The sequence below is a fragment of the Pongo abelii genome, chromosome 18 (assembly GCF_028885655.2).
Source record: "Pongo abelii isolate AG06213 chromosome 18, NHGRI_mPonAbe1-v2.0_pri, whole genome shotgun sequence".
Taxonomy (NCBI): domain Eukaryota; kingdom Metazoa; phylum Chordata; class Mammalia; order Primates; family Hominidae; genus Pongo; species Pongo abelii.
In genome coordinates, this window is record NC_072003.2 from 31,669,506 (window position 1) to 31,694,257 (window position 24,752).

The 24,752-nt window shown below is 52.4% G+C and overlaps 2 protein-coding genes across 42 annotated transcripts; one reads left to right on the forward strand and one right to left on the reverse strand.

Annotated features, from left to right (window-relative positions):
• The first annotated feature begins 64 nt into the window (after positions 1-64).
• Positions 65-3,718, forward strand: TUFM (Tu translation elongation factor, mitochondrial). Its single transcript, XM_002826278.4, has 10 exons — positions 65-292; positions 404-598; positions 1,030-1,196; positions 1,452-1,556; positions 1,645-1,809; positions 1,956-2,088; positions 2,172-2,276; positions 2,405-2,556; positions 2,651-2,770; positions 3,356-3,718. The coding sequence occupies exons 1-10, from the start codon at positions 241-243 to the stop codon at positions 3,527-3,529; spliced, it is 1,368 nt and encodes a 455-aa protein (XP_002826324.1). The 5' UTR covers positions 65-240; the 3' UTR covers positions 3,530-3,718.
• Positions 3,719-9,573: 5,855 nt separating this feature from the next.
• Positions 9,574-24,404, reverse strand: ATXN2L (ataxin 2 like). 41 transcript variants are annotated; one of them, XM_054533739.1, is made up of 24 exons: positions 23,289-24,404; positions 21,436-21,472; positions 21,158-21,214; positions 20,997-21,068; positions 20,447-20,597; positions 19,853-19,977; positions 17,352-17,443; positions 16,781-16,981; positions 16,007-16,182; positions 15,729-15,839; positions 14,405-14,599; positions 14,237-14,308; positions 13,918-13,988; positions 13,448-13,743; positions 13,294-13,363; positions 12,599-12,745; positions 12,394-12,466; positions 12,116-12,303; positions 11,625-11,754; positions 11,412-11,533; positions 11,053-11,262; positions 10,689-10,878; positions 10,326-10,362; positions 9,574-10,213 (listed from the first exon to the last, which is right to left on the reverse strand). In XM_054533739.1, the coding sequence occupies exons 1-23, from the start codon at positions 23,582-23,584 to the stop codon at positions 10,331-10,333; spliced, it is 3,114 nt and encodes a 1,037-aa protein (XP_054389714.1). In that variant the 5' UTR covers positions 23,585-24,404; the 3' UTR covers positions 9,574-10,213; positions 10,326-10,330. The 41 variants fall into 41 exon arrangements, with proteins under 41 accessions (XP_054389714.1, XP_063573303.1, XP_063573302.1 ...); XM_063717233.1 differs by having other exon boundaries at positions 10,326-10,485; XM_063717232.1 differs by having other exon boundaries at positions 10,326-10,485; positions 10,635-10,878.
• Between the last annotated feature and the right edge of the window lie 348 nt (positions 24,405-24,752).

Here is a 24,752-nt window from a genome sequence, read left to right on the forward strand (position 1 = left end):
CGCGAGTGGTGGAAACCCTCTCCATCATTCTCCGCCCTCGAAACACCAGCCCCCTCCATGACGTCTTCAGCCGCGCGACCGACGTCGGCTGAGACAGCCATAGACACTGGCGGCTAGAGGGGCGCAGACTTGCCCTCCTAGCCCTAACTTCCGCCGGAAGTGCCTTCCAGCCGCAGGCGCCCTTCCTCTGCTGCGCGCTCGGGCTCCTGGTCCTCGTTCCCCGGTTCCCGGGGCGCGAGTATGACCACAATGGCGGCCGCCACCCTGCTGCGCGCGACGCCCCACTTCAGCGGTGAGTGGTCAGGGAGGGCGATGGCGGCCCAGGAACACTTTGGAGGAGTGGTAGGTGGCTGGGTTCGGTCTGACCCCTTCCCTGCTTGACTCCAAGCTTCGGTCCCGGCAGGTCTCGCCGCCGGCCGGACCTTCCTGCTGCAGGGTCTGTTGCGGCCGCTGAAAGCCCCGGCATTGCCTCTCTTGTGCCGCGGCCTGGCCGTGGAGGCCAAGAAAACTTACGTGCGCGACAAGCCACATGTGAATGTGGGTACCATCGGCCATGTGGACCACGGCAAGACCACGCTAACTGCAGCCATTACGAAGAGTGAGTGGGGTTGAGGCGTCCAGCAGCGCCCTATCTACTGATGGGACCTGGAGCCAGGGAGGCAAGGCCAGCAGAGTGTCTGCTGGAGGAGTTTACTGTGGCCCCAAGAGCCCGAATTTGTGCGGCAGGTGGATTGGGAGATGCAAGAGACAAATTTCTCCTGAACAGGAAGAACTTTGTGATCCACCAATGGCTTGGGGATCGCAAAGTCGTGGGGAATGCTCTGCAAGCAGAGGCTGTACCCTAAAGAAGTCACAGGGCAGACCCTTAAGGCCCTCTAACATTTCTTTCTGACCCACAGTTCTCTTTGCTGGAAGAGTTAGAGATTGGAGGAGGTTGTGTATTTAGGTGGGAGGGTTCAGGGGCGTGGTCTGAGCGCTGTCTCTAGCACTGGAACTTTAGCTGAGAGGTGTGTTCTTTTCCTCCTTTAGTTCTAGCCGAGGGAGGTGGGGCTAAATTCAAGAAGTACGAGGAGATTGACAATGCCCCGGAGGAGCGAGCTCGGGGTATCACCATCAATGCGGCTCATGTGGAGTATAGCACTGCAGCCCGCCACTACGCCCATACAGACTGCCCCGGTCATGCAGATTATGTTAAGGTGAGGGTTGCTGGGACACTGGAGACAGGGCCTGAAGCTGCCTCTTGTCAGGATAAATGTTAGGCTTGTGGGGAGGAGATTAAGATATTCAGTGTTTGGGTATGAGATAGGTTTGTGGCCTTGGCCACTCAGAATGGGTGGTGAGGAGATGGTAGAGAAAGGTGGGCCTGGGTTTCTAACTGCTACACTTGGCTATATGGATGTGAACTGAAGAGCTCGTTGAACTTGCCTGTTTCCTCTCCTTCTCTTCTCCAGAATATGATCACAGGCACTGCACCCCTCGACGGCTGCATCCTGGTGGTAGCAGCCAATGACGGCCCCATGCCCCAGACCCGAGAGCACTTATTACTGGCCAGACAGGTACTCAGAGCCTGGGTAAGGATGCAAAAGGGAAGAGTGGGGAGTTGGGCCCCTCTGGATATTGTCCCTGTCTCTCTGGCATTTACAGGTTGGAGTGGAGCATGTGGTAGTGTATGTGAACAAGGCTGACGCTGTCCAGGACTCTGAGATGGTGGAGCTTGTGGAACTGGAGATCCGGGAGCTGCTCACCGAGTTTGGTTATAAAGGGGAGGAGACCCCAGTCATCGTAGGCTCTGCTCTCTGTGCCCTTGAGGTGAAGGCCGGGTCAGACAGGGCGGCTGCTGCAGAGGGTGGGGCTAGATGGGCACCCACAGCTCTGCTTTGTGTCTGGGAAGTGGCTCTTGATAATCAAGGGGAGTAGAATGGGGATTTCAGAGTCCTGGCACTTCCCCTCAACAGGGTGGGGACCCTGAGTTAGGCCTGAAGTCTGTGCAGAAGCTACTGGATGCTGTGGACACTTACATCCCAGTGCCCGCCCGGGACCTGGAGAAGCCTTTCCTGCTGCCTGTAGAGGCGGTGTACTCCGTCCCTGGTGAGGACTCTGCCTGTTCCCACGCACTCGTCTAGCAGCAGCCTAGCTTGGGGTCCCTGATAGCCTGTCTTATTCCCTCCCAGGCCGTGGCACCGTGGTGACAGGTACACTAGAGCGTGGCATTTTAAAGAAGGGAGACGAGTGTGAGCTCCTAGGACATAGCAAGAACATCCGCACTGTGGTGACAGGTACGGGAAGCCAGCCTGGAGACCAGGGGCTGGCTGAAGGGTGGCCTTACCCCGGCAGATCCCTTGTGCCTTCCCTCTGTCTCACATTCGCCTTCCTTCTCCCTGCTCCTTTTCCCCTTCCGTCCTAGGCATTGAGATGTTCCACAAGAGCCTGGAGAGGGCCGAGGCCGGAGATAACCTTGGGGCCCTGCTCCGAGGCTTGAAGCGGGAGGACTTGCGGCGGGGCCTGGTCATGGTCAAGCCGGGTTCCATCAAGCCCCACCAGAAGGTGGAGGCTCAGGTGAGGGCTCCAGGTGATGGTGGGCAGGGCTGAGCCAAGCTCTCCGCAGCCTCCAGCCGAGCCCAGCTCACCGTCATTGCTCACTCTCCTCCAGGTTTACATCCTCAGCAAGGAGGAAGGTGGCCGCCACAAGCCCTTTGTGTCCCACTTCATGCCTGTCATGTTCTCCCTGACTTGGGACATGGTCTGTCGGATTGTCCTGCCCCCAGAGAAGGTACGGTGGGTGGGAGGAATGTAGGGTGGAGGGGGGACTTTTTATGTCACCTTTGCTTCACTCATAGTTCCAAAGATACACTGTGACAACCCGAGTGGCTTTATTTCCTTAGGTGGAAAGGGGCTGCTTGCCGTTGCTAGCCAACAGAAGGGGCATGGCCCATGGACTTAGGGGCGGGAGTCCTCATTCAGTGTGCCCTAAGCTGAAGCAGGTTAAAAGTTTAGCTCTGCCAGCATGTACCCACAGAAAGATTTCCTAGAAAAGGTCTCTTCTTTTTGAGAGTTTCACTATATATGAAGGCTTAAGAAGTCCTGTGACCAAGAAACCGGCATAACCCACAACTTCCTAGACATTTTTTTCTCAAGAACATACCTTAGGAACACTCATCACTGGTCTCTTTTATGTTTTCCTGTCTCAATATGCTGTTTGCATCTGCCTGACAGCCTGGGATGGATGAAGCTGTCCCCAGGCAGAACCATTCCCCTGCTGCATTCTCCCATGACTCAACCTCCGAGGTAGCCAAAAAAGACTTCAGGAATGAAGGCATCCTGGAGGCCACACATGATCCTTCTCTTCCTACTCTAGGAGCTTGCCATGCCCGGGGAGGACCTGAAATTCAACCTAATCTTGCGGCAGCCAATGATCTTAGAGAAAGGCCAGCGTTTCACCCTGCGAGATGGCAGCCGGACTATTGGCACCGGTCTAGTCACCGACACGCTGGCCATGACTGAGGAGGAGAAGAACATCAAGTGGAGTTGAGTGTGCAGACCTCTGCTTAGCTTCCCTTGCGTTTATGGCCTGCCCTAGCCAGGGCTCCCTCCTGCTTCCAGTGCCCCCTCATGGCATAGGCTGCAACCCAGCAGAGGGCAGCTAGATGGACATTTCCCCTGCTCGGAAGGGTTGGCCTGCCTGGCTGGGGAGGTCAGTAAACTTTGAATAGTAAGCCAACCTGTGTCCTGTGTCCTTTGTGCAAATTGGAGAGGATGGGGGAGGACAAAAAGGGTGTTGAACCCCAGACAGATGGGGAGCTTGAGATCCCAGAGCAATTTTAACGGAGAAATCAAGTCCAGTGAGCTTAGTGATTGCCTAGACACAGTAGGATGCCGTTGAATAGCCTCCTGGGAGATAGTGGGAAAGAATGTTCTATCGCTCTGGAGCCAGCATGGCTTCAGCTCAGGTGCCAAACCCACCTTGTTTCCTTGGAATACTAAGTGAATGTCTAGCATCCATTCACATTCTGTGGAAACGGACTGGACAGGCATACCTCAGACGCTGTTAAGTTTGCTTCCAGAGTACCACAATAAAGCAGGTCACAAATTTTTTGGTTTCTCAGTGAAGTTATGTGTACATTATAGTTGACCCTTGAACAATGCAGGGGTTAGGTGTGCCAGCCCCCCTCCATGCAGCCACAAATCCACATACAACTTGTTTTTGAGATGGGGCCAGCTTTGTGCAGTGGCAGTATCATAGCCAATGACTCCATGATGACTTGAAATATAATCAGCATTGGCAATTTTCGACGGTCTCTATGGGGAGGCTGAACAAATGGAAAAAAAGAGATACAGGGTCTCACTGTCACCCAGGCTGGGTGTGCGGTGGCACCATCCTAGCTCACTGCAGCCTTGGACTCCTGGGCTCAACCTTGGTCTCCCCAACTGCTGGGATTAGAGGTGTAAGCTACCATGTCCGGCTCCTCACATATAACTTGACTCCCCCAAAATGTAACTAGTAACCTGCTGCTGGCCAGAAGCCTCGCTGATAGCATGCAAACACATACTTTGTGTGTTATATGTATTGTGTACTGTATTCTTACAATAAAACTAGAGAGTGGCCAGGCACAGTGGCTCACGCCTGTAATCCCAGCACTTTGGGAGATCGAGGTGGGTGGATCAGAAGGTTAGGAGTTCGAGACCAGCCTGGCCAATATGGTGAAACCCTGTCTCTACTAAAAATACAAAAAAATTAGCCGGGTGTGGTGGCACATGCCTGTAATTCCAGCTACTCGGGAGGCTGAGGCAGAATTGCTTGAATCCGGGAGGCGGAGGTTGCAGTGAGCTGAGATCGCGCCACTGCACTCCAGCCTGGGTGACAGAGCAAGACTCCGTCTCAAAAAAAAAAAAAAAAAAAAAAAGAAAAAGAAAGAAAACTAGAGAAAGTGTTAGGAAAATCCTAAGGAAAATATATTCACTATCAAGTGGAAGTGGATCATCATAAAGGCCCTCATTGTCTTCACGTTTCTTAGGAGGAGGCCAAAGGGGAGACAGGCAGACTCGGTGTGACTTGTATTTGAAAAAATTCACATGTAAGTGGATCTGTGCAGTTTGAAGCCCAATCGCTTAAGGGTCAACTGTACACTATAGTTTATTAAGTGTGTAATGTCTAAGAAAACTTTATTTATACTTGAGTTGAGGCCGGGCACGGTGGCTCACACCTGTAATCCCAGCACTTTGGGAGGCCAACGCAGGCAGATCACATGAGATCAGGAGTTTGAGACCAGCCTGGCCAATGTGGTAAAACCCTGTCTCTAATAAAAATACAAAAAAATGAGCCGGGCATGGTGGCAGGTGCCTGTAATCGCAGCTATTCCGGAGGCTGAGGCAGGAGAATCGCTTGAACCTGGGAGGTGGAGGTTGCAGTGAGCTGAGATCGTGCCATTGCACTCTAGCCTGGGTAACAAGAGCAAAACTCCATCTCAAAAAAATAAATAAATACTTGAGCTGAGATTGCACCACTGCACTCCAGCCTGGGTGACAGAGCAAGATTTGTCTCAAAAAAAAAAACTTTAGACCAGGAGGCCGAGGTGGGCGGATCACGAGGTCAGGAGATCAAGCCCATCCTGGGCAATATGGTGAAACCCCATCTCTACTAAAAATACAAAAAAATTAGCTGGGCGTGGTGGCGCGTGCCTGTAGTCTCAGCTACTCGGAGGCTGAAGCAGGAGAATCACTTGAAACGGGGAGGTGGAGGTTGCAGTGAGCCGAGATCGCACCACTGCACTCCAGCCTGGCAACAAGGTGAGACTCTGTCTCAAAAAAGAAAAATTAAAAAATAAAATTAAGAAAAGAGGCCGGGTGTTGTGCCTCACACCTATAATCCCAGCATTTTGGGAGGCCAAAGCGGGCAGATCACTTGAGGCCAGGAGTTTGAGACCAGCCTGGGCAACATGGCGAAACCCCATTCTACTAAAAATATGAAAATTAGCCAGGCAGGGCCGGGCGCGGTAGTTCACGCCTATAATCCCAGCACTTTGGGAGGCCAAGGCGAGCAGATCACGAGGTCAGGAGATCGAGACCACGGTGAAACCCCGTCTCTACTAAAAAATACAAAATTTAGCCGGGTGCGGTGGTGGGCGCCTGTAGTCCCAGCTACTCAGGAGGCTGAGGCAGGAGAATGGCGTGAACCCGGGAGGCGGAGTTTGCAGTAAGCCGAGATCACGCCACTGCACTCTAGCCTGGGCGACACAGAGAGACTCTGTCTCAAAAAAAAATAAAATAAAATAAAAAAATAAAATAAAATAAAATTAGCCAGGCAGGCCAGGCACGGTGGCTCACGCTTGTAATCCCAGCACTTTGGGAGGCCAAGGCAGGCAGATCACCTGAGGTCAGGAGTTCGAGACCAGCCTGGCCATTATGGTGAAACTCCGTCTCTACTAAAAATACAAAAATTAGCCAGGCGTAGTGGCAGGCGCCTGTAATTCCAGCTACTTGGGAGGCTGAGGCAGGAGAATCGCTTGAACCCGGGAGGCAGAGATTGCAGTGAGCCAAGATCACACCATTGCACTCTAGACTGGGCAACAGAGTAAGACTCTGTCTCAAAAAAAAAAAAAAAAAAATTAGCCAGGCATGGTGGCTTGCGCTTGTAGTCTCAGCTACTCAGGAGGCTGAGGCACAAGAATCACTTGAACCCGAGAGGCAGAGGATGCAGTGAGCCGAGATTGCGCCACTGCACCCCAGCCTGGGCGACAGAGTGAGACTCTGTCTCAAAAGAAAAGAAAAAGGCCGGTCGTGGTGGCTCATGCCTGTAATCCCAGCACTTTGGGAGGCCGAGGCAGGCGGATGCCTTGAGCCCAGGAGTTCCAGAGCAGCCTGAGCAACATAGGGAGACTCTGTTTCTATATAAAAAAGAAAAAATAGCCAGGCGCGGTGGCTCACGCCTGTAATCCCAGCATTTTGGGAGGCCGAGGCGGGTGGATCATGAGGTCAGAGTTCAAAACCACCCTGGCCAAGATGGTGAAACCCCGTCTCTACTAAAAATAATTAGCCGGGCGGGGTTTTAGTAGAACCCCGTCTCTACTAAAAATAATTAGCCGGGCGTGATGGCATCTCACCATGTTGGTCAAGCTGATCTCGAACTCCCGACCTCAATCCACCTTCCTCGGCCTCCCAAAGTATGGGATTACAGGCATTAACCACCGCACCCAGTGCGGTGTAATTTTTTCTTTTTTTTTTTTTTCCTGAGACAGAGTCTTGCTCTGTCACCAGGCCAGAGTGCAGTGGCACGATCTCTGTTCACTGCAACCTCCACCTCCCAGGCTCAAGCCATTCTCCTGTCTCAGCCTCCCAAGTAGCTGGGACGACAGGGATGCGCCACTATGCCCGGCTAATTTTTCTATTTTTAGTAGACAGGGTTTCACCATGTTGGCCAGGATGGTCTCGATCTCTTGACCTCATGATCCACCCACCTCAGCCTCCCAAAGTGCTAGGATTACAGGTGTGAGCCACCGTGCCCGGCCCAGAATTTTCTATTTAACAGTTCAGATTTTAAGTTGAGCACCATTCTGAGTAGTATGATGAAATCTTTTGCCATCCTGCTCCATCCATCCTGTCAGGACATGAACCATCCCTTTGCCTGTTAGTCACTTTAGTAGCCGTGCTGGTTATCAGATTGACCGTTACAGCACTCCAATGATTGTGTTCAAGTAACCCTTATTTACTCAGTGATGGCCCCGAAGCACAAGAGTATTGTGCCTAATTTAGAAACTAAACCTCACCATAGCTATAGGAAAAAACATAGTATACATAAGGTTTGGTACTATGGGCATCCACTGGGGATCTCAGATCACATCCCCCCCGATACGGACGGACTGCTGTACAATCTGCAGTCCTTCCAGAAAGCATCAAAATGACTACTCAGCTGGGTGTGGTGGCTCACACCTGTAATCCCCAGCACTTTGGGAGGCCAAGGCAGGAGAACTGCTTGAGCCTAGGAGTTCAAGACCAGCCTGGCAAACATAATGGGACTCCGTCTCTTAAAAAAAAAAAAAAAAATTGAAAGATTACTCAGTAATACTGGTCATATTTCATAGTAGATACCTGTCTCTCCATCTGCACTTCAAACATCCTGAGCTCAGCTGAAGCCTTGCAGCTCCTGCACCACCCCACATCTACCTGCTGAGTGCTCTTGGGACTCCAACCCTGCCCATCTTTAGCATCCAAGTGGCTACCACATAAAGTCCTTTTTTTTTTTTTTTTAACCTCTTTAATAATCCCTTCTCTCCACCCCACCATGTGCACCTATTACCAAGTTCCAAATCTGCATACGCTGGGATTCTTCCCCAATACTGTAGCCTTCACTCTTCCTGTCCTGGTCTCAGCCAGCTTTCTCTGGCTTTGGTGAGAGCTGAAACACCCGTCTACCACTGAGAACCAGCCACTTCCTTAAAATCCTGGAAAGGTGAAATCGCGTCCATTTAGACAAGGAAACCAAGGTCAAGTCTCCGAGAGAATTCTCAACCTCCTTGAAAAACTACCTCCTCTGGAGCCTGCTGTCATTTCACATCCCATGCTTCAATCTTCTTGTCCCACCCATAATGCCTAATTTCGCTCCTGCTCCCCAGTAAGCCCAGTTCCCAACCAATCCTCTCCCCTCTTCTCCCACTAACAGCTTCACCTTTACAGCTCTCATCCACAGTCAGCTGCACATCCATCAGGACTTTAATTCCAATGACCATAAACATTCACCCTTCAACATAAAGAGGTGTATGTAATTCATGAGATACTCATATTAGAAATGAAACTTTGAATCACACCTTGAGATGAAGCCAAGTTCAAGATGAGAAAATAGTCACTAGACAGCTGGGTGAGCTATCTATGTAGCAGTTCCGGAGCCAGTCAGGGACAGCATCCTCAGGAACTGTGCCACTGGTCTGTCCTATCCTGGGAAGGGGACTCCCATCTCACGTGCTTTTAGCCATCCGGTCATCCAGAACCTCAGTCATCAACTACACAACTTCACAACATGAAGTCTGGAACTCACCTTCAAATCAATGGCATAGGATCCTGATCTGGCTCCCCATCATCCTAGATTTCAAAAACTCGCCACCATTGGAGTGCAATGGAGTGATCTCAGCTCACTGCAACCTCCACTTCCTGGGTTCAAGTGATTCTCCTGCCTCAGCCTCCCAGGTAGCTGGGATTACAGACATGTCCCACCACGCCAGGCTAATTTTTGTATTTTTAGTAGAGACGGGGTTTCACCCGGGTTCAAGTGATTCTCCTGCCTCAGCCTCCCAAGTAGCTGGGATTACAGGCATGTCCCATCACACCTGGCTAATTTTTGTATTTTTAGTAGAGACATGGTTTCACCAAGTTGGCCAGGATGGTCTCGATCTCTTGACCTGGTGATCTGCCCGCCTCAGCCTCCCAAAGTGCTGGGATTACAGGCGTGAGCCACCATGGCTGGCCACTGGACACGATTTTTACATGGAGGTGAAGGAACAGGTGACAATGCAGCACCTACCAATGCCACAAAAGACTGACAGCTGTCACCCCACTCTAGTCTCCAAGGAGGAAACTCCAGACAGGTTAAGTTAGTTTAAAATTTTATTTTTTTTATTTATTTTTTAATATTTTTATGTAATAAAAAGTAAAAGTCCTTGTCCAGCCATCCTCGTGGGGCATCTGTCTGTCTCTCACACAGGTCACTCAAGTTAATGGGAAAGAAAGAACAGGGGGCCCAAGTCTGAAGTTATAAATAATAGAAAATAAAAGATCTTTCGTCTCCAGCGGGGGAATAGATGAGAGGATGGGAGGGCAAGACTGGGTGGCGACAGGCAGGGGCAGAGCAGGAACCCCCCACCCCTGCTGGACCCTGGCCCTGCCCTCTGTGAGGCCCCTCCCATTCAAGGTGCTTGGCAGGAATTCCCCAGCTCCCCTGGGGAATGGGGGGATAGGGGGCTGGGAGTGGTCCGAGCTGCTGGGGGAAGAGACATAGATCACTCTTCCCTCCACTCATGGAGGTCTCAGGTCGCGGCCAGGACAATCTTCAGTTCCCCGGGGGGTGGAAGGGGAGCTGCTGGGAGGGATGAGATTGAACTGGTTGGAGGGGAAAGAGAAGAGAGCAGGAGCATTAGAACCCAAGCAGCTGTCCCTTCCTCCAATGCCGTCCAGTGGGGGCGTGGGGGTGTGTCTGGGAAGGAGCGGCCTCCTCAAGGTGTCTCGGGGGCTGTCAGAAGCACAGGTCAATCGCTGTTTCCCAGTAAGCCAGAGCCCTCACTCATGTGCCCAGCTCAGCCCCCCACACCCCAGTCTGGCCCTGTCTGCTGCACTGACCTTACCTCGGCTAAGTCAGGAGACAGTCGGGGTCACTGAGAGCTGGGGAGGCAGTGGGGAGGGGGGCTGCTGGATCACAACTGAGCGAGGACGGAGGGAAGCAAAGGACAGAGCCAGGAGCAAGCCCCTGGCGGCGGCGACTGTGGCTTCTGCCCACCCTACATACTTCACAGACAGGTGCAGGTCGGCGGGCGCCCTGTGGGACAGCCCTGCCTCCAAGACCCCTCACTCCCCACCCAGAACCCGTGCATCCTGCCCCACCTGCAGCCCCTCAGCTCTTCCATGCCAAATTCCCCCAGCTAATGAGAACTCACGAATCCTGTCATCGGCTCCTCCTGGAAATCCAGGCGCCTGGCCAGGCTGCTCACCTTGGGGGTGTCCGATGTAGGGGTAGGGTGAGGGTGTGGAAGCTGAGAGTGCAGGCACCCCACTCTGGGGCACCGCGCCTTGGGGGGGCCCCCCATGACTCTGGGGTGGGTGCAGCAGCATCACCTGGGGCGGGTGGGGAGCCCCAGGGTGAGGGGGCGGGGCTGCTGTGATTCCAGTTTGGACATGGGCCTGTGGAGAACAAAGAAGTAGCCAGAAAGACCACAGAATCCTGAAACAGACTCTGACAGCCAGAGTTAGGGAGCACTATGGCAAGGGTGGCACCAGGGACTTGGGAATGGGATGGTCCCCATGGCAGATGGGCCCTGGCAAACAGACCCCGAAGTGGGACAGCTAGGCTCTTACCTGGGTAACATGGGCCATATTGGTGAAGCCGTGGGGCAGCTGCTGGTGGTGGATGGCATACACAGCGGCTGGCTGGGGGAAGCTGCTCTGAGGGGACTGGGCAGAAGGTCCCGGTGGCAGAGAGGGCGGCGTGCCTGTCAGGGCCCCTGGGTGGTACAGATTCTGCTGTGGCTGTCCACTGCCCAAGTGTGGGGCCTGCCCCGCCTGATGCTGTTGGGAAGGGGAAGGTTGAGTGCCACCCAGGCCAGAAACTCGCTGGCCCCCGGTCCTCGCCACACAGAAATGACCCCTAGCTCTATCCCCTCTTCCGGCCACCCATTCCTGCACCAGGACCACTCAGCACCCCCCACGGCAGGCACCTGGACAGGACTGGGGGCCGCATGCTGGGACTGCGGCTGGCTTCCAGTAGGTGTGGTAGCTGGCTGCGGCTGGTGGGCATGGAGCTGCGTGGCATGGTGTGGGTAGGACTGGTGAACAGTGGCTGCAGCAGGAAAGAGGGAGAACCAGTGCTGAGCACACCAGAGGGGGGCTGGCACACAGCCCAGAGCAGAGGGACCAGGCGCAGGACTCACCATAAAGGGCCTGGGGGGTGGGCTGCTCTGCAGAAGGGTACTGAGGGGTAGAGGATGACACAATGGCCTGGGGATGGCTGCCCGATGTCAGCATGCGTGGGTTGCTCTGAAGCATGGGGGCAAACACCGGCTGGTGGGACAGAGAGAGGAGCGGTTGGCACAGCCGCCAGCTGGGAAGGTGTCCTCCTGCCAGTCACTGTGTGCGCAGCACTGCTTGGGCCTCCTCACAATCACCCCATTGATTCAACTTCACAACGATCCCACCCAGCAGACACTATTTCCTCTACGCTTCAGATACAGATGTCCAATGCCTTGTTACAGGTCCCACCAGAGCCAGGGCTCAAGCCCAAGTCTGACACCGCCAATCCCACACAGGGCCGATCCCACCCACAACGCCACCTGCCGCCCCTAGCCAGCTCCCAAGTCTCTTGAGAAGATGGGATCCCTAGCAGGGGCCCTGGATCCTCACTGCCCTCCTGGGCCGCAGTCACCTGTGAGGGGTAGTGGGCCATGGGCTGCATCATGGCCGGCTGGCCTGGGAACTGCTGAGGGTTGTAGGGGATGTAGGAAGAATAGGGCGTGGCAGCCACCAGAGGCGGGCCAGCAGCCGCGGCGGCCTGCATCATTGGCGGGGCTGAGGCTGGCTGGTGTTGGTCCGAGCGCTGCGGAGGCAGGGAGCCTGGAAGAGGAGGAAGAGAGCAGAGCTCAAGCTCCACCTGCCAGTAGGCCCTTGGCAGCCTCGCCGCCTGCCCCTCCCAGCCCTGCTCACCTTTTGCTCCCCGGTACTTGCCCTGCTGCCCAGGCACTGAATTGGATACAGGATATGGATACATTTGAGGTGCCTGGGGATGAGGACACAGATGAGGCTGAATGACTCGCTCACGAATGCCCAGAACAGGCCTGACCTGGTCCCTCAACCAGCACAACCAAATCCCACCCCGCTAACCCTGGGCCCGGCCAGTCTCTCTGCATACCTGCACAGCTGGTCCCATGTGGATCTGAGGTATGTATGAGATGTACTGGGGGCTGTATAGCCCACTCTGGCCTGCTGTCAGCACCGGGATGGAGGGAGTTGAATGAGTCCGGGGCCCCGGAGAAGTTGGGGTACTGGTGGATTTATTCTGCAAAAACAAGGGAGGACAATTTTATTTTGTATTTTCCCCTCTACTCCTGGCCATGCCTAGAGCAGTAATAGCTAACATTTGTGAAATGCTGGGTGCCACACATATTCTGCACTTATCTTGATAAAGCCTCATATTAAACCCTATGAGGAGATGAGTATTCTCAAGTTACAGGTGAGGCAGAGAATGTAAGTGATGTCCAAGATCACAAACCTTCCAAATACAGGGGCTCAAGCCAAGTCAGCTGGCCTCTGTTCCTGACTACCCCACTCCAGTACTCCCTCAGCCAAATGCCAAGAACCAAAGAAAAGCCTGTTAACCCCTCATCAGACTCACTGGGATCCCTCATCACCCAAACCTGGAGACCTGAGTCCATTTTCCCCAAGCCAGCCCCAAAGGTGCCATCCTTACATTTTTATGACATCTCCTCACACTGCCTGCCAGGCAAGTGGTCCTGGAAGTGAAGTGCTCCTCCCCCTATTCATCTATAAGCACTGCCCAAGTCTCCCTACAGAAACCAAAGTCCACATTCTCCCGTCCCAGCTCACCACAGACAGCAGAGGCTTTGTAGGATTGAACTCCTTAGCATTAGGGTTCAACGTTGATTTCTTTACTTGTCTGTGAGAGAAAGTACAGTAAATCTTCACGGCTTGCTCCCATCCCTCCTGCCATCCTCCCAGAGCCCCACCCCGCTCCACTCACTCAGCAACAGGGCCCTCATCTTTGTCTTCTCCCTTGATGAGGCCCACTGGGGGGCTGCCAGTTTGGCTTGGGCAAGGTGGTGGGGGCTGCTCTGGCCCCTCAGTGCCTCCTGCTGATGCCAGGGGTGGTTTGTCCTCTTTATCCGATACGGACTCTGTCTTGGAGGAGACAGGAGACCCCATGGGCTCTGAAGTCAACAGAACATCAACCTCCTTCTCCTTTCCTTTGGGCTCCTCCTTTAAGATCCGGGGAGGAAAAGGATCCAGGCTGTTCTCAGGGGAGCTACTGGGCTGAAGCTGGAAGAGAGAAATACACACAGTCCAGTCTGACCCAGACCCTAGGCCCAGCTTTCTTTCATTCTTTCTTGATCTCATCTCTTTGACCCCTACCTAGTCCTTTGCCTCATCTACGAACCACTCCCAACCCCTTTACCCTGCTAATATCCCAGCTCACTTCCACAGTTCTCTCACCTTAAACTGGGCCCCAAACTTTCTCAGTTCTTCCAGTTGGAATCGTTTCTGTTCATTCTGAAGACCGGGGACTATGAGAAAACAGTCAAAAAGAAGAAAATACAAAGCATTCTTTCTCTAAGGTGGCTATACAATGCCAATAGAACAGAGGACAAGAAAGCAAAGAAAAAAGAGAAACTCTTCAGGATCACAGAAGTGAAATTATAATCCAAGGGCTGATAGACTTGTTTGCCTCTGAATTCCAACAAACTTCCTAACTGAAATACTCTCCCCCAGACAAAGGAACATTAATCTTCAGCAGAAAAAAAACCACCCTCACCTTTCCCAGCTATCCGAGCCAGCTCCTGGGGCTCCAGAGTTCTTCCAGGTTCCTTGGTAGAGAGTTCTTTTACTGTGCAAGTAGAGAGAAATGCCTAAAGGTCCTTCTGTCCAGAACCACAAATCACACTAAATATGCATTCACAGCCCTCAAACACCTAGCTCTTACCATCTGTGGGGGCCAGGGAGATCTTTGGAGAAGCTGGGGAAATGGAGCCCACTCCAGGATCTGAGACTGATGAGGTCACAGGGATGGAGGCTGAAGAGGTTGGCACTGCCGAGCCGATGGGAGGCTCAGGACAGGAAGCTGAGATTGGGGCAGGGGCAGCAGACTTGGGAGAACGCGGGGGATACATCCGGCCCACTGGAAGAAAAGGGGGAGCTGTAGGATGGTTACTGCTGGTCAACAGCAGTGAGTACAAGGGCCTTACTCAAAACAGCAAGAAAGTTTACACACTATACAACCAGAGTCACCAACTTAAATGTCTAGAAGGTCAAGGCAGGTAACACAAGCAGGTAAATAGCCTCATGGGCATCATCGGCGACTGGAATGCTTAAAGTAGTGGCTGGGATTCTGTTCCAGTCAACTCAAGCTATGCAGCAAGGCAAGCTCAGTTGACAGAACTTCCTGTAATTCAAAAGAAACTAAAAATTTTCTACGGCTTCTATTGATTTATTTATTTAGAGACAGGGTATCGCTCTGTTCCCCAGACTGGAGTGCAATGGTGTGATGCCATCTCACTGCAACCTCAGCCTCCTGGGCTAAAGCGAATCCCCCCACCTCAGCCTCTCAAGTTGCTGGGAGTACAGGGGCACGCCATCACGCCTAGCTAATCTTCTTATTTTTTGCAGAAGGGTTTTGCCATGTTGCCCAGGCTGGTCTTAAACTCCTGGGCTCAAGCAATCTGCCTACCTCGGCCTGTTTTAAAAAGTTAGCAACTGGCAGGGTGTGCTGGCTCACGCCTGTAATCCCAGCACTTTGGGAGGCCAAGGTGGGCGGATCACGAGGTCAGGAGTTCAAGATCAGCCTGGCCAACATAGTAAAACCCCGCTTCTACTAAAAATACAAAAAAATTTAGCCAGCCGTGGTGGTGGGAGCCTGTAATCCCAGCTACTTGGGAGGCTGAGACAGGAGAATCGCTTAAATCTGGGGGGTGGAGGCTGCAGTGAGCTGAGACGGCGCCACTGTATTCTGGCCCAGGCAACAGTGCGAGACTCCATTTAAAAAAAAAAAAAAACAAAACAAAAAACTTAGCATCTGATTCAAATCTAAACAAAAGATGTCTGCCGAGCAGACACAACCCATGGATTGCTAGGTTAAGATTTCTGCACTAGGGAAATCGAAGAACTATTTCCCAATATGACTAAACCCCAAACGCCCAAAACATCTATCTTAAAATTATCTCCCATTCCAGCACTGTAACAAATGGACATATTTACATCTCTTTACAAATTTCCATCCGTTTCTTCATCCAACACTACTAAAGCTTTACCTGCAGGAGGAGGTGGAACAGAAGTTTCTCCAGAAGGCCTATTACTGGGCGAAGACAGAGTCTTGGCACCTCTCAGAGGCCGCTGTGCCTTTGGGGACATGCGGGAAGGACCTGTTTGGTTTTTTTTTTTGAGAAGAAAATGTCAGAGGAGGCAGACGACCTATTACATTCCCACCGATGCAGCGTCATTCCAACACACCCAAACCCCTCCAATTACCCCCACACCTCCTTGGCATCCCCTTCCCTGCCCTGCCCCTCAAAGTCACCTCATAACTCACCTCCATTGATACCACGGGCCTCAGAACCTGGGCCAGGGCTGTTATTGTCCAGATGGTGAGGGCCACGAGGTGGCAAAGAGCTAAGGCCAGGCCGACCACCCCGAGAGCTGCTGCATCGAACTCCTCCCCGGGGACCTTCCCGGACTCGTTGAGGCAGAGGGATATACTTCCCCTCCCTGAGGAAAGAGTTCAAATAAGGCCAGGTAGCCACAAAACCCACGTTTTGGAAAGATAAAGCCATTTCTTCTTCTAAAGTCTTCCCCTTCTGCCCCCAAACATACACACACTGCCTGGCTCCAGCACCATCCCACTTGAAGATCTGCCCTAGTTTAACATTCTGTGGCTACAGACTTATGACCTCATGTGACATCAACTCTGAGCCAACCAACCTGGCCAGTGCTCCGCAATTCTACAACTCCTGACCTATGACAAAAGTAGATCACACTGTAGTTCCAGGAACAGTTTTTATAAGACACAAATAATGTAGTTATATTTCACGTTTACAAGAAAAAATAGTACATGTATAAAAATGAATACAGAGAAAAAGGGAAAGTAAACCAAAAATTTTGAATTTTTTTTTTTTTTTAGATCTACAAGCTTCAGCTTTGTTACTTTAGGCAAATTATATAATCTCGCTTTACTTCAATCTCCTAAACCTGTGTATGACATTTTACATGGTCACAAGGCTTAAATCACAGCACACAACAACTCTGGGCCCAGGCCCCAGGATATTCCCAGAAGCCCCAAGTAGTCCTGGCTGTTTGCAACAGTCACCTGGATGCCAAGCTGGGGCTCTCTCGCCCTGAGCCCTGCCGCTGGACTGCACTGTGCTTCTCCTCTTCAGTGCGCCCATCGTCGTTCTCCATGGCGATCCGCAGGCGGTACTGGGGGCTTGATTCAATCTCTCGAGCCAACTGGGCCGCACGCAGCTCTCGCTGACGAAACTCTTCTGAGTTGTCCTTTTCTAAGGGCACCCTGAGACAGCACCCACAGACCACCACCATCCCAGTGCCAGGGGACAAAAGAGGAAAAAAGGAAAAACATTTCAAAAAGTCCAATCACCAGTTCAGGCACGTAAGTATTTAATCCTTTCAACTCAACATCTGGGTAACGGGCACCGACTACGTCCCAGGTAGAGCACCAAGGCTTATCTGGGAATGTGAGGAGCACTTAAGACGCTTAAAACCTTTAAGGGAAGAATTCCACAAGGCAGAGTAGGAGCGGGGACGGCAACCCTAGACACCCAGAGAAAAATGAGCAAAAACTATGTTCTACCTGGAAACCTGTCTTCACTTAGTGACCCCATATCACCAACACATCACCTGGAAAGCACCAAGACACTCACGTATAAGAAGAAAGACTGCTATCATAGGTAGTCTTCACACCGTAGTTCTCCTCATTGAACTTGAACATTTCATTGGGGTCCCATCCATTGGACTGGGGAGGGAGGAAGGAGGTTTTAAAACCCAGCAAGAAAAGCAACAATGACAAGTCACTTCCCTTCCATCAGGTTAAAAACTCCCAAGATGTGAACAAATTGGCTGGGCACAGTGGCTGCAACCTGTAATCCCAGTACTTTGGGAAGCTGAGGCAGGAGGCTCTCCTGAGGCCAAGAGTTTAAGGCCAGCCTGGGCAACACAGCAAGAGCCCATCTCTAGAAAAAATAATGAAACAGCTGGGTGTGGTGGTGCATGCCTGGGGTCCTAGCTACTCGCTACTCAGGAGATTGAGGAGAGAGGATCACTTGAGCCCAGGAGTTTGAGGCTGCAGTGAACTATTATGGCACCACTGCGCTCAGGCCTGGGTGACTGGCTGGGCGTGGTGGCTCATGCCTGTAATCCCAGCACTTTGGGAGGTGGGTGGATCACCTGAGGTCAGGAGTTTGAGATGAACCTGACCAATATGGTGAAACCCTGTCTCTACTAAAAATAAAAAATTAGACATCCGTGGTGGCGCATGCCTGCAGTCCTGGCTGAGGCAGAAGAATCGCTTGAACCTGGGAGGCAGAGGTTGCAGTGAGCTGAGATCGAGCCACTGCACTCCAGCCTCCAGCCTGAGTGACAGAGCGAGACCCTGTCTCCAAAACAAACAAACAAACAAACAAACAACTACAACAAAAACCCGGGCAACAGAGCAAGTGCTTGTCTCAAAAATAAATGACAAAACAAAAGTGGAAAAAAAAAAAAGGAATGTGGCTGGCAAAAGTAATCAACTAATAATTGTAATTAGTAACTGCAATTTTTTTTTTTTTTTTGGAGACAGAGTTTCACTCTTGTTGCCCAGGCTGGAGTGCAATGGTGCAATCTTGGCTCACCGCAACCTCCGTCTCCTTGGGTTCAAGCGATTCTCCTGCCTCAACTTCACGAGTAGCTGTGATTACGGGCATGTGCCACCGCGCCCAGCTAATTTTGTATTTTTAGTACAGATGGGGTTTCTCCACGTTGGTCAGGCTGGTCTCAAACTCCTAACCTCAGGTGATCCACCCGCCTTGGCCTCCCAAAGTGCTGGGATTACTGGTGTGAGCCACCACGCCCGGCCTGCAACTGTTAATAATTACTAACAATTGCAGCAGAAATTAGCGATAACTAGTAAACCTGAAAAGTCATAAGACCTAACAATTCTATTTCCAAGACATCCCAGAAAAATTCTGGCACATGTGCATGGGTAATATATGTTCTAAAAGTCCAGCAAGGTACTATTTTTAGTAGCAAAATAATGGCAACCAAATGCAGATGATTAAGGAAAAGGACAAATACAATTTGCTGTGTACACGTCTGTGTGGATATTTGAAAACAGCACACAACAATAGAAGCAAAGAACTAGATCTACGTATCACCATGAGAAGTTAGAAAAGGCAAGAAAAGCAAATTCTTGTACAAACTAAACATAACAAAACAATAATATATTCATTCACAAGACATTTGTTTCTCAACAGATAGTCTTGCTATGATGCCCAGGCTGGAGCACAGTGGCCATTCACAAATTCAGTCATAGTGCACCAAAGCCTCAAATGATTCTCCTACCTCAGCCTCCTGAGTAGCTGGGACTACAGGTGTGGGACCACCACGCTCAGCTCTATTCATGAGCGGTTTTTATTTATTTTTTTGAGACAGCCTCACTGTCGCTCAGACTGGAGTCCAGTGGCACAATCTCAGCTTACAGCAGCCTCAAACTCCTGGGCTCAAGTGATCCTCTTGCCTTGGCCTCCCAAGTAGCTGGGACTACAGGCATAAGCCACTGAGCTCAGCCTCATGAGAGATTTTAAATGCCTCAGACTAGCTGATTTTGGGAAGAGAAATGGGCCTACACTGTAATCTATACTTTTTGTTATGATGAAAAATAACGTGATGCAAATGCTAGGAGTGGTTAACTATAGATAGTAAGAGAGTAAGTTGATGTTTTGGTTTTGTTGCGTGTGACAGGGTCCACCCAGGCTGGAGTGGAGTGGTATGATCACAGCTCACTGTAGCCTCGACCTCCCTGGGCTCAAGTGATCCTTCCACCTCAGCCTCCCAAGTAGCTGGGACCACAGGTACATGCCACCAAACCTTGCTAGCTTTTATACATCTTGTTGAGACACCATGTTGCCCAGGCTGGTCTCGAACTCCTTGCCTCAAGTGACCCACCAGCCTTGGCCTCCCAAAGTGCTGTGATTACAAGCATGAGCCACTGCACCCAACTGAGAATAGATATTTTTACTTTGCTATTCTCTATACTTTTCTATTTGTTATCTGACCACCATCAATGGGCAACAATAAATATTTCCCTCCCCCTTCAAATGAACCTCACTGTCAACAACCCATTCTGTCTGTCCAGCTCCCAAGTTCTCAGGGAAGGAGGCTATACCATGTCAGACTCGAGGTCATAGTCGTCGCTGTTGCTGTCACCCCCCTCCCAGCGCTGAAGCACCTTCTCTTTGTGTTCCCCATTCACTTTTGAGTTCATGGCAATGGCTGAATCGGTGAACTTGTCTGTGGGGGCAGAGGTGAAGATCAGGAGTCAGGCTATATTTCACAGACTTCTTTCCAATATCCCCCAACCCCACTCTCCATAAGTAGTTCAGGAACAAAGTTTAAGAAGCCCAGAGTACATGTGCCTGTGTGTTAGGATGGCCAGGCGGTGGGGAGGCAAGAGAAGAAGAGCATAAAAAGTCTATCAAGATTATGATTCCAAAGAAAAAAGAAGTTAAAAACCAAGCAAAGAAAATATGAAGAACCACAACACAGACAGGAATTCATCCCATTATATATTAGACATCAAGACATATTTTTAAGAAGAAAAATCCACCCACCTCGCTCAGAAAAAAAAGGCATTAAGGCAAAACAAACAAACAAAAACAAAAAACAAACCAAACACAGCACCATGTTCCACTTGCACACAAACTACCCTCTGTCCTCTATGCACACAGAGCAGGTCTGAGGTAACAGCCTAGGACAATACCTTTAGTAGCGTAATTGAAGTCAACATTTCGGAAGTGAACAAGCATGACATCACTTGGCTTAAACACCATGGTGTCCACAATGTCTTCCCGACGAGGGCCACCTGCTGGCTCAGATGCTTTCCGGTGCACAGCATCCACGGCTAGTTCAAACTACAAACACCCCATTCCCCACACCCACGGGCCAGTTTCAAAAAAAGGTGAAGGCAAAAATAGAACTGGATTTCTCTTAAATAGAACTGGATTTCTTTTACCCTTCCCAAACTTTTCACAACACTACATCCTCAATACGCTTGGAACCAAGTGCATCGTTTCCTCAACATCGGCCACAGGACTTAGCAAAAGTCTCACAAAAATTTAAACTTAAATATTTTAACATTAAAGTACCCAGCCCTCAAATTTGTCTTTTTTCCCTGCAGCAGTATTCAGCACAGGCCTACAGAAACAACTAAAGGCATACTCTGACACCACCCAATTGACACCTTCAATGAGCCTATTTCATTCTCCTCCTACTCTGCAACTCCAAAAATAATTAAATTTGAGTACACTGACCTTTGAGCTTAGCGTCTTGAAGATACCCTCATAAGTGGTACCATTTTTCACCTTTACATCACAAGTGGAGCCCTGGCAGTGTGGGAAAAATAAGAAGAGTGTCTCCAGAAAGTAGATGCGTTACGTTCCTTAAACAACCCGGGGGTTAAGTACCAACTTACCACAACAGCTGTAAGGAAATGCAGCATTCTGGAATTGTTGTAGACGCCTTCAAACACCTGACAGTTAACATAGGAGGGAGAATTAAAGGAGTAATCAGTCAACACCTCATTTTCTTTTCTAAATGCCCGCTGCACTCTACTCATTTTGCCTTGTGTGTGTTAGGCCCACAGCCCTCCTGAGTACCTTAGACTCTATCTAGACCTAATGTGCCCTATATTTCCACATTATGCATGTTTTAGGTCTATGTATCTTAAAGAGGGTAGGAGAAGACACTCACAGGTGACTGTGGGGGTCCCTTTCCTGTGCTCTGTCCCCTATAAAAGAAAACAACAAATTACTTAAGTTTGTTCAAGCCCTCTTAGACCACTATGAAATTAATGTTAAATCCTAGAAGTATATACCACCTGATGATGCTGATTTAGACTACAAAATCGTTAATCAGTAAGAGTTTTCTTTTCTATTTTTTTTTTTGAGACAGGGTCTCCCTCTGTTGCCCAGGCTGGGGTGCAGTGGCGCGATCTCAGCTCACTGCAGCCTCAACCTCCAAGGCTCAAGCGATCTTCCTGCCTCAGCCTCCCGAGTGGCTGAGACTATAGGTACGAACCACCACTCCTGGCTTTTTTTTTTTTTTTTAATTTTTAGTAGAGATGGGATTTCCTATCTGTGTTGCCCAGGCTGGTCTCGATCTCCTGGGCTCAAGGGATCCTCCCACCTTTGCCTCCTAAAGTGCTGGCATTACAGGCGTGAGCCACTGCGCCCGGCCAATAAATAAAATTTTCAAACTCTCACCTTGTAGAGGAAGAAAGAAATAGACGTTAATAAGCCAGCAAACACATTTCCTCCAAATGCCAGCAAAAAACATCTCGATCAACAATGGTTGTCAATTGCTCTAAGAACCAACGAGAAAGGGGCTAGGGCTGCAGGCTACCAACAGATCAATGCTACAGTATTAACCAAAAACCCACGCCAGCTGTGAGGGCAAAAGCTCCAGGAGTGCAGCTTTAAAACTACCTAGCTCAGGTACATTACCTCCCAAACAGAAAAGACAATCATTTTCAGCAGCCTGACGCCTCAAACTGTGGGAGGAGGGGTATCCCCTCCACACCCCATCCCCTCGACCTCATGACTCATTCAGCCCGTTACCCACTCTGCGGGGATCACCAATCTCCAGGTAACCCTGCTCGTCGCTGGCTGATGTAACCGGCGGTTGAGGGCGAAAAGGGGGCCGCTGGCGGGGCTGGGGGACAGCGCAGCCGCAAAAGCCATCCACCGTGAGGCCTCGCCCGGTCTGCGCCTGCGCACTAAAGCCCACGGGCCTTTTCGAACCCCCCCCTCCCGCGATCAGAGCCCACTGCGCCTGCGTGTGCCGCCACTCTTAATTCCATTAACACACACACACACGCGCACAGGAAAAACTGAGCAGGGCCTCCACTACTCATGCACTGCCACCAGACGAGCCCCTCCACGAACTAGCCCCTGCCCTAGGTGTTCCCGGGGCGCGCGAATGCCCGGGTCATGAGACCGAGCATCCACGCGCACGTACGGGAAGGGGGCGCGCGCGCCAGAGGCTCCCGGCCCGCAGTCCTCCCAGTCCTCCCTCCTTCCGTCCCCCCGCCCACCTCGCTCCCCTCCTACTGGCCAGACCGGGAAGGGGGAGGCAGCAACCCGCTCCCAAGTCCCTCCCTCCCCATTGGCCAAACTGTGGGCCGCGCGCCCCCCTCCATTGGCTACGGCCGGGGACCCCTTCCCGCGGCAGACTCCCCATTGGCTGAAGCCGGGGACCGCGAGACCCTTCGTGGTAATGGGACCGGGGACCCCGATCAGCTCCTTGCCCCCCCAACTCCCCGTTCCGACGGCGCCGGCGGGATGCGCCCCGCCTCCCCGAAGGCCGGGGCTGCGAGCCCTGACTAGGCCCCGAGAGCCGAACGCGGCCCCTCAGTGCTCCGGTGGCCGCCCGGGGACCCTTTCCGTCCGACCTGTTCGGACCTGAGGGGGCCCTCCCCCAGCTTCACGGGGACTCCCCACCCAGCCGGTGCCCCTCACGGTGCCGGGTCGGGGTCCGCCCCGCCAGAACCGAGCCGCAGCCTCTGGGTGGCCGCGGCTCCCTCGCCCGGAGCCCACCCTTCTCACCTGGCGCTGCCGATGGCTGCGGCCCCCGGCCTCTCCTGGTGCTGCGGCGGCGGCGGCTGCGGCGCCAAGATGCCTTCGGCTCCCCGGCGGAGCCCGCTCCCGGCAGCGGCCACAGGCCCCAGGCAGGGGGAGGCGGCCGTTGGAGGCCCGGGAGGAGCCGCAGAGGTGGCCAGCGGCCCCGGGAGGCCGCCGTTGGGAGGGCTGGTGCCCCCGGGGGGCCGACGGGCCACGGCCTGTTGCGTGGGGGGCGGCTGCTGGGGCTGGGAGGGCTGTTGTGGCGGCTGAGGCTTCAACATGATGGCAGCGTCCGGAAGGGGAATTAGAGGGAAGGGAGGGAGAGAGGGGGCCGGGGCTGGGGCCCCTCTGGAGAGCGCGGGAAGCGAGAGGGATCGGGCAGCCGGGGCCCGCCGTTGGCGGGCGGGGGGAGCCCCGCGGTGTCGGGGGTGGAGAGAGAAGACCGCGGCGCGAGGAAGCGCCGCGAGGCGGAAGGGGAGGGGGTCTCGCGGGCTGGTGGAAAGCGAGAGGGCGCGAGCCGGGCTGGCGCGCGTGCGCGTCGCCGGGGCGCGGAGAGGGAGGAGCGCGAGGGTGGGAGCTCCCGGGGGGAGGGGCGGCAGGAGCGAGCAGTGGCGCGAGGTGCCGCGCACACCGGCGCGGTTAGCTCCCGGCGGGAAAGAGGGAGAGAATCAAGTCGGTGAACCTCGCACCCCTAGCCCTGGGAGTGGGTAAGGAGCAGCGCGGGCGCTCACGCGCGCCAAGGATTTAGGGTCTCAAGGTCTCACACCGCCTTAGAAGCCGGCGACCGCTGTCGCTTCACAATGAGCGTGTGAGGCGCTGGGGGAGGAGCCGAAGGCGCCAGAGGAAGGGCCGGCCTCTCCGCCCACGCCTTCGCTGCGTCGCGATGCCTCCGCGGGAGTGTGAGGCGGCGCGTCGTGCGTGAGGCTCTTCCGCCACTTGGGGGCCCGTGGGCGGGGCCTTAAGTGCCAAGAAAATCTCAGGGACTGGACCACCCGCTTTTAGGCAGGTGGTAGGTTTCGCAAGGAGCTACCCTCCACCTTGTTTGCTTTAAGTAAAAGACTGATGAACATTAAAGTGATTCGTTTGAGCGTGTTGATCTTTGCAGATAAATTTACGCCTCGTCCTAAATTATTTTAAATTTTTGTGATTGTGACCTAAATTGTTCCTCCATGCCCGAGAATGAATCTTTAAACTGAATCTTTAATAACAAAGACTAAAGGCCAAAGTTCGGAGTTCAAAACCCTCCACCCGACCCTGCAATGAAGGCAGCTTCATTCATTCAAAATGAGTTGGGCATTGGGGTATTCAGTTGTTTTGGACACAGGGATAATTAAACTGCTTTCTGCTCTCGAGGAGTTCATGCTAGTGGTGGATTCAGAGAATTTGACGAGATCTAGTAGGTGAAGCACAGAGCACTACAAGAGCAAATGGGAGTGACACCTAATCTTA

What these genes read in the sequence shown, in the direction of transcription:
- TUFM (XM_002826278.4), top strand. Translation starts at nt 241, where the DNA reads ATGACCACAATGGCGGCCGCCACCCTGCTGCGCGCGACGCCCCACTTC. An exon ending in AACTGCAGCCATTACGAAGA is followed by an intron (nt 599 to 1,029) that starts GTGAGTGGGGTT and finishes TTCCTCCTTTAG; the next exon opens with TTCTAGCCGAGGGAGGTGGG. An exon ending in CATCCGCACTGTGGTGACAG is followed by an intron (nt 2,277 to 2,404) that starts GTACGGGAAGCC and finishes CTTCCGTCCTAG; the next exon opens with GCATTGAGATGTTCCACAAG.
- ATXN2L (XM_054533715.1), bottom strand. Translation starts at nt 23,584, where the DNA reads ATGTTGAAGCCTCAGCCGCCACAACAGCCCTCCCAGCCCCAGCAGCCG. An exon ending in GGCTCGGATAGCTGGGAAAG is followed by an intron (nt 13,989 to 14,236) that starts GTGAGGGTGGTT and finishes GTTTTCTCATAG; the next exon opens with TCCCCGGTCTTCAGAATGAA. An exon ending in AGTTTGGGGCCCAGTTTAAG is followed by an intron (nt 13,744 to 13,917) that starts GTGAGAGAACTG and finishes TCTCTCTTCCAG; the next exon opens with CTTCAGCCCAGTAGCTCCCC.